This window comes from Polypterus senegalus, chromosome 4, assembly GCF_016835505.1.
Source record: "Polypterus senegalus isolate Bchr_013 chromosome 4, ASM1683550v1, whole genome shotgun sequence".
In the NCBI taxonomy this organism is placed as follows: Eukaryota; Metazoa; Chordata; class Cladistia; order Polypteriformes; family Polypteridae; genus Polypterus; species Polypterus senegalus.
Genome location: NC_053157.1, coordinates 144,735,124 through 144,747,872, shown reverse-complemented (window position 1 = coordinate 144,747,872; position 12,749 = coordinate 144,735,124). Strand labels below are relative to the sequence as shown.

General features: G+C 37.2%; 1 protein-coding gene across 2 annotated transcripts in view; it reads left to right on the top strand.

The window, feature by feature from the left end:
* Positions 1-12,749, top strand: part of tec (tec protein tyrosine kinase) — a 281,624-nt gene that overhangs the window by 243,614 nt on the left and 25,261 nt on the right. For both annotated transcript variants that reach the window (XM_039751403.1, XM_039751404.1), the window contains 3 exons: positions 21-154; positions 913-987; positions 10,336-10,507. In XM_039751403.1, the coding sequence (XP_039607337.1) occupies positions 21-154; positions 913-987; positions 10,336-10,507 (381 nt within the window). The remainder of the gene's footprint in view (positions 1-20; positions 155-912; positions 988-10,335; positions 10,508-12,749) is intronic.

Sequence of the window (12,749 nt, the reverse complement as noted above, 5' to 3'; positions counted from 1 at the left end):
TTACTTATCTTTATTTCCAGGGAAGGCGCTTCTCAAGTAAGACATTACCATATAAAAGAATCACAAACCTCACCTACACAGTTCTACTTGGCTGAAAGACATCTTTTCTCTGATATTCCTACACTCATTGAATATCATAAACATAATGCAGCAGGTATGGAATTTATTTGTTCTAAGAGGAGTTATAAAATTTTTTTTCAATATTTTTTAGCCTATGTAAGCAAAAAAAAAAAGAAAAAAAAGCATGGAACATGCTTGGAAATATCATACTGTTTTGAAATTTCACAAACTTTACTCACATGTTTTTCTTAAATTTATTGCAACCAGTTTCACAATCATTAAGTCATTTTTGTTTCTAATTCATTTCACTGTTTATTTATCTGGCCTTTGTTCAGAAATATTTGTATTTTTGTCTTTAAATTCTTAACATTCTTTTATTGTTTTCTTAAGTTCCTCTTTTTCTGTATTTTGTGCTTCTTTAATGTTATCCAAATGATGACAATAAGCAACAGGAAGTGGAGACATAGATACAAATACTGTATGCAAAAGATCAGCAATTATGTAAGTGTTATATTCAATTGTATGCTTATTTGTAAGACACATAAGCAGATGAGTGAATATAGCACTGAAGTAATTGCTTCTGTTTAATGTTCATTCTTGTCAACTTTCGGAACAGTTAAGTGAGAAAGCTAAACAGAAAAGAAATTGATAAAATAGTACTGAGAATTCATTAAATGAGCTATTAAAGGTTTATACAAAGAAGCAACTCCAGTTATCTAAGATTTTTATGATCATTGTGTAAATGTTGGTAATCATTTACTATAACTTTTAAAAATGATTGTGAAACCAATTAGTGTTTCACACATCAAAATTATGTGAAAGGTTTGATTAAAACTGTTATTCTGTTAATAGGTCTTGTGGCAAGATTAAGATATCCTGTTGGTAAAAAAGGAACATCTGCACCGACAACTGCTGGTTTTAGCTATGGTAGGAATCAAATATTTTCTGTTTATTTTTCTGAAAATAATTTTGAATTAACTTGATATATATTACAATAGATTAGATGATACTTTAGTAGTTACCTTTCTGAGGAATAGGATTTTTTTAAAAACAGCAAAAGCTACTAGAGCATTGTGGTGGCACCAGTGATTAGCCCTGAATTGGATTAAGCAGGTTTTAAGAATATTATATTAAACTAGACGTTAAGCCCCTTACAATAACGGGTGCTAGAACAGTAGTGCATATACATTAGTAGGAACAGTCTATATTAAATGGCAAGGGACCTTGACCTCATTCTGTTTCTTGTCTTAATTTTTTTTTTTTTTTGTCAAAAATATTTTTGCAAGAAGCCTAAAGTAAAATAATAATAAAAATAAAATAGAAACATATATAACGGTACAGTAAGTATAGTTAATATTGCCTTAGTGTAATACTTTGTAACAATCTGTAAGTTACAATATCTGAAGTAGATATTTTGGTAAAATTTTCTATTTTTTTACCTCATGAAATGTTTCTAAACAATTTCATTATAGACAACATTTCTTTTAAATATTCTGTCTGAGTTTGGCAACAGTTTGCCTTGTGCAGGAATCTCCACAACCTTGACAACAACATCTGGAAAACTTCTTACTCTTGATAATGCAATATATAACTGACTGTGGCGGAATACTGGTTCTGGCTAGTAAATGCCAACTTTTTCTAAGGTTTGCTCTTCTGAGTCTTTCTGACGGTCATTTTCTTTTTCTTCAATCGGATCTATTTGCTCACATTTTTCTTTGTCTTTTAACCTTTCTTTTGTTGATGTTTACTTGTTGAGCTGACCGTTCTTCCAGGAGATGTTGCTTATATGGGATTTGATTGTCTGTGTCTTTTGTCCTACTTGACGTGTCCTTTTTTTTTTGGGTGGTGTTAGTAGATACGTCCGTAATATTTTCTCCTACAGTAATACTGGCTTGTATGTGGCTGTAATATGCATCACTGTATTGTGTGTCATTAATTTTCTCTCGCAGTAATACTGGTTTGTATTTCCGTAAAATGCCTGTAATTTTCTCTGACAGTAATACTGGCTTTGTTGTCCGTAATATGACTTTACACACTTCACCAGAAGACACACACACGGACACCTGGACGCACACAGGGGTTTTATTAAAGAGGATGCTTAATATTTGGCTAACAGTTTCATTAATCAGTTTTAAGTTAAAAAATAATAGTATTCAAATGCTTACACCCTGTTTCTGGATGAGATGGATGAATGGATAAAAGTTCAGTGTTTTGAGCCTACCAGCGAGCTGCATGACACAAATAGAAGATGAAGACATAGTCATCCATGATAAGTGCTAAGCATGTGCCTCATTGTTTCTTCTGTTGTATGGATTTGTATTATTTTAACATACGTTTGACAAACCAAGAGGTGGCCATTCAGTCTATCAAATTCTTGTGCTTAGCAAATAGCTAAGTTGTCCCAATATCTCATTCAGATACCGGTACTATTTAGACATTTTACTATTTAAAGGCTTGTTGCCTTTAGTCTTAAAATTTCCCTTAATTTCCACTAGTGTCCTTGAGTACTTGATTCTCTGTTTAGATGAAAGATTTCTGCTGGATCCTTTTCAATGCCTTTGAGAATTTTGAAAACCTGGTTTAAGTCCCCACATAGTCTCCACTGCTCAAAATTAATGAGCTTTAACTCCGTGAGCCGTTTTTACTAGGATGTGGCCATTTAGCCCAAGGATGCACCTTCTTGCTGTCCTCTGTATAGCATCAAATGTTTTTTTTTGTAGTGCTGTGACCACAACTGCACACAGTACACCAGATGCAGTCTTTTACATATAAACACACAAGGGCTATATTTGAAGGTAAATTCTTGGAGGGAGTAGGGCTAAACACTGTACCATTGTACTGCCTTGGTGCTATAGTAAATCTACTCTGTCATTATTTAATTTAACCTGGAAGCTGTTGGAAAAAAAAGATTGGGAAAACTTCTAAAGGGCAAAAAAATTAAAATGGTTTCTTTTTGTTTTGTGAATTGTAATATTAAAATGAAAAATGTGAACAAATTAATTTTGCATTGCTTTGGAAGAGACAAGGAACAAAAGAATTGCATGTTCATTAAAAAAATAAACTGAATGATAGTGTATACATTATATATAGTAGTTTAATTATTGCATAATGCTGCCGCTTATTTGACTCAGAAACCTGCATTTCATTTCTGGTCCAGTCACAAGTTTTATATGTAGATGTATGGGTTTTCTTCATGTAGTTTGCTTTCCACTTTCATCCCGCATACATGGATACTAGCAAAATACCCGCGCTTCGCAGCGGAGAAGTAGTGTGTTAAAGAAGTTATGAAAAAGAAAAGGAAACATTTAAAAAAAAAAACGTAACATGATTGAGTGTTTTGTCACTGTTATGAGTGTTGCTGTCATATATATATATATATATATATATAGCAAAATACCTGCGCTTTGCAGCGATGTCATGTGTTAAAGAGGTTATGGGAAAAAGATCTCTCAATTAATATATCAGAAAAGGAGTGGAAAGTAGCAATGCAGAGAATTCACTCGAGCTCCATATGCGCAAAGCATACAATTATACAACTCAAAATTATATATTGAGCACATCTGTCTCGACTAAAACTCTCCAAAATGTTTCCAGGGCATGATCCAACCTGCGAACGTTGCAACCAAACCCCAGCCTCACTGGGTCACATGTTCTGGGCCTGCACCAAATTAACATTATTCTGGACCAAAATTTTAATTACCTCTCAGACAGCCTTGGACTCACAATCCCTCCTAACCCATTAACAGCTGTGTTTGGGGTTCTTCCAGAGGGGCTTAAAGTGGAGAAGGACAAACAAATTGTGATTGCATTTACTACACTCTTGGCACGCAGACTTATTCTGATAAACTGGAAGAACCCAAACTCTCCTCTTTAAGTCAGTGGGAAACCGATGTGTTATATTATTTGAAATTGGAAAAAATCAAATACTCAGTTAGAGGATCTGTACAGACTTTTTTCAAAACATGGCAGAATCTAATCAGTAATATTTTAAAATAAGTTTATAAAGCACAGATAATTTATTAACTTAGGTATGTTTACAAGCCTTAAATCTTACACCGTTTGGCTTGCTCTCTCTCTCAGGGGTGGGGATCGATCTGTTCTTAACATAATTCTTTTTTTTGTAAAAACTTCATTTCTATGTATGGATTGTAATAAAATTAATAAAATAAAAAAAGAGGTTATGAAAAAGAAAAGGAAACATTTTAAAAATAACATAACATGATTGTCAAAGTAATTGTTTTGTGTATTTGGCGGCAGCGTCACGAAGTTGTTTTCGCCTAGCTGCATCAGAAAATGTACCACAACGTCTGACACGCCTCCTTTTTACTGTTTTCTCACAGCTTGGATTGCTGCTGTCATAATGGGTTTGAGTCTGCATATATATATATATATATATATATATACATACATATACAGTGGTGTGAAAAACTATTTGCTCCCTTCCTGATTTCTTATTCTTTTGCATGTTTGTCACACAAAATGTTTCTGATCATCAAACACATTTAACCATTAGTCAAATATAACACAAGTAAACACAAAATACAGTTTTTAAATGATGGTTTTTATTATTTAGGGAGAAAAAAAAATCCAAACCTACTTGGCCCTGTGTGAAAAAGTAATTGCCCCGTGAACCTAATAACTGGTTGGGCCACCCTTTGCAGCAAAACTGCAATCAAGCGTTTGCGATAACTTGCAATGAGTCTTTTACAGCGCTCCGGAGGAATTTTGGCCCACTCATCTTTGCAGAATTGTTGTAATTCAGCTTTATTTGAGGGTTTTCTAGCATGAGCCGCCTTTTTAAGGTCATGCCATAGCATCTCAATTGGATTCAGGTCAGGACTTTGACTAGGCCACTCCAAAGTCTTCATTTTGTTTTTCTTCAGCCATTCAGAGGTGGATTTGCTGGTGTGTTTTGGGGTCATTGTCCTGTTGCAGCATCCAAGATCGCTTCAGCTTGAGTTGACGAACAGATGGCCGGACATTCTCCTTCAGGATTTTTGGTAGACAGTAGAATTCATGGTTCCATCTATCACAGCAAGCCTTCCAGGTCCTGAAGCAGCAAAACAACCCCAGACCATCACACTACCACCACCATATTTTACTGTTGGTATGATGTTCTTTTTCTGAAATGCTGTGTTCCTTTTACACCAGATGTAACGGGACATTTGCCTTCCAAAAAGTTCAACTTTTGTCTCATCAGTCAACAAGGTATTTTACCAAAAGTCTTGGCAATCATTGAGATGTTTCTTAGCAAAATTGAGACGAGCCCTAATGTTCTTTTTGCTTAACAGTGGTTTGCGTCTTGGAAATCTGCCATGCAGGCCGTTTTTGCCCAGTCTCTTTCTTATGGTGGAGTCGTGGACATTGACCTTAATTGAGGCAAGTGAGGCCTGCAGTTCTTTAGACGTTGTCCTGGGGTCTTTTGTGACCTCTCGGGTGAGTCGTCTCTGTGCTCTTGGGGTAATTTTGGTCGGCCGGCCACTCCTGGGATAGGTTCACCACTGTTCCATGTTTTTGCTATTTGTGGATAATGGCTCTCACTGTGGTTCGCTGGAGTCCCAAATATTTAGAAATGGCTTTATAACCTTTACCAGACTGATAGATCTCAATTACTTCTGTTCTCATTTGTTCCTGAATTTCTTTGGATCTTTGCATGATGTCTAGCTTTTGAGGTGCTTTTGGTCTACTTCTCTGTGTCAGGCAGCTCCTATTTAAGTGATTTCTTGATTGAAACAGGTGTGGCAGTAATCAGGCCTGGGGGTGGCTACGGAAATTGAACTCAGGTATGATACACCACAGTTAGGTTATTTTTTAACAAGGGGTCAATTACTTTTTCACACAGGGCCATGTAGGTTTGATTTTTTTTCTCCCTAAATAATAAAAACCATCATTTAAAAAACTGCATTTTGTGTTTATGTGTGTTATATTTGACTAATGGTTAAATGTGTTTGATGATCAGAAACATTTTGTGTGACAAACATGCACAAAAGAATAAGAAATCAGGAAGGGGGCAAATAGTTTTTCACACCACTGTATATACACATACATATCTTCATATTTATATACATATCTACATATACACATATATATATATACATACCTATCTACATCATATATACACACACACACAAATTATATATATGTGTGTGTGTGTGTATATATATATATATATATATATATATATATATATATATATACACTGCTCACAAAAATTAAAGGAACACTTTAAAGAAACACATTAGATACATCAGATCTCAATATGAAGTTGGATATCTATACAAATAACGACAGGGCAATGTCTTAGGAACAAAAGGATGCCAAGTCTTTTAATGGAAATAAAAGTTTTCTGCCTACAGAGGGCTCAATTGTGTAGACACCCTAAAATCAGAGTGAAATGAAGATGTGGCAGGCTAGTCCATTTTTCAAAAACTTAATTTCTGCTACTCAAAATGCTTTTCAGTATCTTGTGTGGCCCCCACGTGCTTGTATGCATGCTTGACAACGTTGGGACATGCTCCTAATGAGACGACGGATGGTGTCTTGTGGCATTTCCTCCCAGATCTGTATGAGGGCATCCCTGAGCTGTTGTACAGTCTGAGGAGCAACCTGGCGGCGCCTAATGGACCGAAACATAATGTCCCACAGATGTTCTATTGGGTTTAAGTCAGGGGATCGTGAAGGCCATTCAATTGTTTCAATTCCTTCATCCTCCAGGTACTGCCTACATACTCTTGCCACATGAGGCCGGGCATTGTCGTGCATTAGAGGAAACCAGGACCTACTGCACCAGCGTAGGGTCTGACAATGGGTCCAAGGATTTCATCCTGATACCTAATGGCAGTCAAGATGCCGTTGTCTAGCCTGTAGAGGTCTGTGAGTCGCTCCATGGATATGCCTCCAAGATCATCACTGACCAACCACCAAACCAGTCATGCTAAACGATGTTACAGGCAGCATAATATTCTCCACGGCTTCTCCTGAAACTTTCACATCTTTCACATATACTCAGGGTGAACCTGCTCTCATCTGTGAAAAGCACAGGACGCCAGTGGTGGACCTGCCAATTCTGGTATTCTATGGCAAATGCCAATTGAGCTCCCCTGTGCTGTGCAGTAAGCACAGGGCGCAGTAGACATTTGGGCCCTCAGGCAACCCTCATGAAGTCTGTTTCTGATTGTTTGGTCAGAGACATTCACACCAGTGGCCTGCTGGAGGTCATTTTGTAGGGCTCTGGCAGTGCTCATTCTGTACCTCCTTGCCCAAAGGAGCAGATACTGGTCCTGCTGATGGGTTATGGACCTTCTATGGCCCTCTCCAGCTCCTAGAGTAACTGCTTGTCTCCTAGAATCTCCTCCATACCCTTGAGACTGTGCAGGGAGACACAGCAAACCTTCTGGCAATGACACGTATTGATGTGCCATCCTGGAGAAGTTGGACTACCTGTGCAACCTCTGTAGGGTCCAGGTATCACCTCGTGCTACCAGTAGTGACACTGACTGTAGCCAAATGCAAAACTAGTAAAGAAACAGTCAGAAAAGATGAGGAGGGAAAAATGTCAGTGGCCTCCACCTGTTAAACCATTCCTGTTTTGGGGGTCATCTCATTGTTGCCCCTCTAGTGCATCTGTTGTTAATTTCATTAACACCACAGCAGCTGAAACTGATTAACAACCCCCTCTGCTACTTAACTGACCAGATTAATATCCCATAAGTTTCATTGACTTTATGCTATACTCTGATTAAAAAGTGTTCCTTTAATTCTTCACTGAGTGCAAGGGAAAAATAGTAAAATGTAGTCTATAAGTTATTAAAAAGTAAAACATTAACGTTTTAAGAAGTACAGGTACATTAAGCACTACTGGAGTGGTTGCAGGTAAACTACATTTTAAAGACTGTGTAACAGAACAGGTAAGTAGTACTAACAGCAGCTAAAATGTATATGGATCATCTCTCGGTAGTTGATGCCTTTTGAAAGGCGCTACACGACGGCTGTGGTATAGAAATTACATTTTCTATGTGAACATCCAAATTTCTGCCTCTGGTAATGTGCCTTACCGGCATTTAAAGAAAATTAGTTTTGTGTCCTCTGCAGTGTTAAGAGAGAAAGGCTTTGGTTTGGGATAAAAGGAAAAAAGGTGTAAAGAAAGGAAACTTGCTTTTTTCTTTTATATAGTATAGAGAGATGTCTTCGCTGACGATATGAGCGCCTTTTGGGGACAGTCGCGGTGGGTCTTGTGTAGACTGGTGAGACGCCCCTGCCATTAATCGGCTGTGATGGCACTGTCAATCCTCCACTCCTCTGCGTGTCTTCATAATCCGAGCTGACGACCTCATGATCGTATATGTGCAAAAGAAAGTGCGAATCGCACTTGTGTTTGCACTTGTCTGGGCTATAGCTCAGGGGGAGGATGAAAAAATTAAAAGTGCTCACTTTGACTTAAGGCAGAAGCGCAGTCAGCATATCAAAGGCCGGCACAGCTATGCATGCGCGCCGGCTGCTCGACTTTTGCTGGGCAGGAGACCCCATTTTTTGCAGACTCGTTCACGTGATCAAAAGTCTCAGCGCTCTTTGGAGGTCATTCATATATATATATATATATATATATATATATATATATATATATATATATATATATATATATATATATATAGCAAAATATAAGTATATAAGTATAATAGCGGAGAAGTAGTGTGTTAAAGAAGTAATGAAAAAGAAAAGGAAACATTTTAATAATAACATAACATGATACATTGTCATGAGTGTTGCTGTCATATATATGCCTGCCTGAATAAGTCACCCTTGCTTCGCTCTTACTTTTTTTACGTTCATTTAATCATGGCTAGTGGCGGAAAAATTATAAAATGGAAGGAGGATTACACTGAGTATGGCTTTACCAAAACAATTATTGATGGCGAATCGATTATTCATAAAGCTTGAATTGGTGATCTGTTTTTCTGTGTTAACCTCATATTTTTTCATACTTCTTCTCAAACCAAGGGGGTGCGAGGGTAAAATGAATCAAGAAGAAAAGGAAAGATTTTAAAAATAATGTAACACGATTGTCAATGTAACCTTTTGTAAGTAGTGCCTGGAGGATTCAGTGTGGAGAAACTCTAGAGACAGCGTGTGCATTAACTTGTGGATTTTTCTGTGAGTATTTGGTGGCAGTGTGACGAAGTTGCTTCGGAAGACGGCGTTAGCCGCGGAGCTCAGCTCAGAGCGAAATGAGGTGAATGGGAGGGGAGAGGATGATGTCACTCTTCCACCCGCCTTAACTGTCAATCCCCCCACAAACACAGTCTCTCGGAATTTGCATAAGCACAGCCTTTGACCAGCAATTTGAACTTAGTTAGAAAGTGATCAAAACTGTCGTTTATACCCTGCGTCCTCTCATTAAATTTGTATCCTGCATTAGCCGTAGGCATGACAAACGCCAGCGGCAGCCTGTCTATGAACTTAATTTAAACTTTAGTTTTACACCGTGCTTTGTTTCTGAAGTAGCTGCAGGCATGAATATGCTTGTACAGTATGTGTCACTCGCTCGCTTCTTATTGTTTCGCTGCCTTCTCAATTGTATAATGCATGTTTTCTTCAGCGCTTTTTGGAGGTCTTCCTGGTTTTCTACATAATGCGTTGACAGTCAGTTCACGTGATTATGTGGGAGGCGTGATGATGTCACACGAAACTCAGCCCCCCACGGCCATCGAGCTCAACTCCATTACATTATATGGAGAAAAATAGCTTCCATTTATGACCATTACACGTAGAATTACGAAATGAAATCTGCCCAACTTTTGTAAGTAAGCTGTAAGGAATGAGCCTGCCAAATTTCAACCTTCTACCTACATGGGAATTTGGAGAATTAGTGATGAGTGAGTGAGTCAGTCTGTCAGTCAGTGAGTCAGTCAGTCAGTGAGGGCTTTGCCTTTTATTAGTATAGATTATGTTACTTAGTGTTTGAAATTTAACCAGTGAGTAAGTGTGAGCTTGAGCAAGTTGTACTGTGACCTGGAGTTCTGTCCAAGATCTGTCCTAATATTCCATTCAGCTGAGATATGTTGTCTTTCAGTTATCTTGTAATGGGAATTAAAATGACTATGTGCATGGAGTTAATTTATGTAAAGGAAATAAAATGTTTTCTTACACAGATATATTGTAGAACAGGAAGCCATGTCAGTTGTAATGGGATTGAATTTGATGATGTAATGTTTATACATTTTATTCTGTTTGGTTTGTTCATAGTATGTACTTTGTATGTTATTTAATCTGTTCCAGACAAATGGGAGATAAATCCCTCAGAGCTGACATTTATGAAGGAGCTGGGAAGTGGACAATATGGTGTTGTGCGTTTAGGAAAATGGAGAGCACAGCATAAAGTGGCAATAAAAGCAATCCGTGAAGGGGCAATGTATGAAGAGGACTTTATTGAAGAAGCAAAAGTTATGAAGTGAGTAGATACATTGTTTTGCTGGTGTTCCCTACAAATACAGTTGCTCAAAAATTTTACATTACATCACTTCTTAGGTGTGTGCTCCCATATACAGTAATGTGAAAGCACCAGCTGCTTCTGTCCTGCCTGTCTTTCTGTCCACATTAATCAATTTGACTCCCAGTGGATAGATTTTGTTCATTTTGGCACACTTACTCTTCAAGGAAATCTGTAAGGAAAGCTTGAGATATCTCAAATGTAGCATGCTGTACACATTTTTGAAATGTATGAAACGCACATTGAAAACCATTAGTGAATTTTTAAACTCGCCTATCTTAAAACAGAAGCATTCTGTGCAACCTCAATTATGGATTGGTTTTCAGTTTCAAATTTACCTTTAGAGATGTTACTTTAACTTGTGCATTTTGGCTATTTATATTTTTTACTCATCTGATATCTGCTATTGACAGTAAGACAAATCCCAGTACAGATAATAAAACACCAGGAGAAATGCATGCACAGTAAAAGCTTAACAAAACAGTGCCAGGTAAGGTACATGATATTCATGATGGTAAAAGTAAGAAATGCAAGCAACTTTGCATTAATTATAAATAAAGAGGAATCAAGCTCCCTATACATAGCTTTGTGACTTACTATGCATACACTGAACAAACATATACTCAGTATTTCATATACTAAAAACAACCACACAGCTGCATTATCTGTAGTGTCAACATTTCAATGATACTGTATTTATTGGCAAAGTCCCTCAATGGTCTGCTATCCATCAACGATACTTGCAACCAGTAATTTTCGATTGAAACTTGGATTTTAACTCTCCAGCATGTACTGTATTTCTCTCAAAAATGTTGTGTTTAAGAAATAAGAATTACACTCAGCCATAGACCCTCCATAATGAAAAAAAACCCAGCAATTTATAATAGTGCATTAACTGATTACATTTTTGCAAGTGTGTATTAAAGCTAGTTTAGATGCAACTAGTCTATTTGGTCTCTGTTTTTACCTACAGTACATGATATTATAAAATGCAAAAATATATATTTTTATGTGATCCTATAGTATTGTTGCCTCCTTTTATCACCATTATTTTGAATATGTTACATAAATATTTAATAAAGAAAATGTGATGAAGCAACTAACTTAAATCAGTTAATTAAGTCTCTGAAGTCACATGACTTACACCATGTGGACATTTTCTTACTTTTTTTAATCTGATATTAAAGCATTACTAGCAATTTGATATTTACATTATGTGCTTTGATTACATTTATCTTTCATCATTTTAGTTTCACAAGTAAGCAGCTAAATATCTCCTATGATTTTATTATGCATAGTTATTTATATCCATATAAAAGTAATTTTCTCCAATCAGATTACAAAACGTGAAAAGAACTGAATGCAAATTGCTTGAGTAATGCAAGGGATCCATCTTAAATAAATAAAAAATAAGATCATGGTGTTATAGCAGTTTAATTTCTAAGGTGCCTTGGAATATCGCATTACCACAATAAATTAGGACTGAGGAATAATTTCGAAAAATTTGCTAGAAAGTTTTGGTTAATACATATTTTTGTTAGATATGGTGTAAAGCAGCTGTTCCAAACCTGTGGGCCGTGGCAGCATTGCAGATGTGCCACGGCTGACCCCAAATGAACCATATCACCAATCCCCCCCCAACCCCCACCTCAAACGCTGCAACAATACAGCTTGATTCACAGTGCCACCATCATAGGTGGATCGCAGCCAACCACGGACAAAACTCCATCCAATATTCCAAGGAACATGCTCAATTCACAGTGGTATCATCAAAGGTTGATCACTGCCAGTCCTGGATGACAACCCTCACCCCCGCTCTGACAATTGAGCTCAATTCACAAAGTAGGAAAGACATTGAAGATTGTGCTTGATTCATCTAATGCTCTGGTGATCGTGCAGGACCGACCCTCCTCCTGCCACTTCGATGATCTTGCTTGATTAACCAAGGGGGACCACCACACTAACCCCTACGATAGCACTACATTCTTGGAGGGAGCCCCCACCCTCCTGGTGGGTGGCGAACATACTGGCATTTGAAAAACTGGGTTGTGACACAACAAAGGATGAGAACCAGTGGTGTGAAGGCTTAGTCAATATGGGTTGAGCTTTAATTGTTAGTTTTACTTCATCCATCATTTTCAGTTTTTAAAAATATGTCAGTTGAAAAAAGAGAGCAATTTAAAGTGAATAAAGAAGTAATACC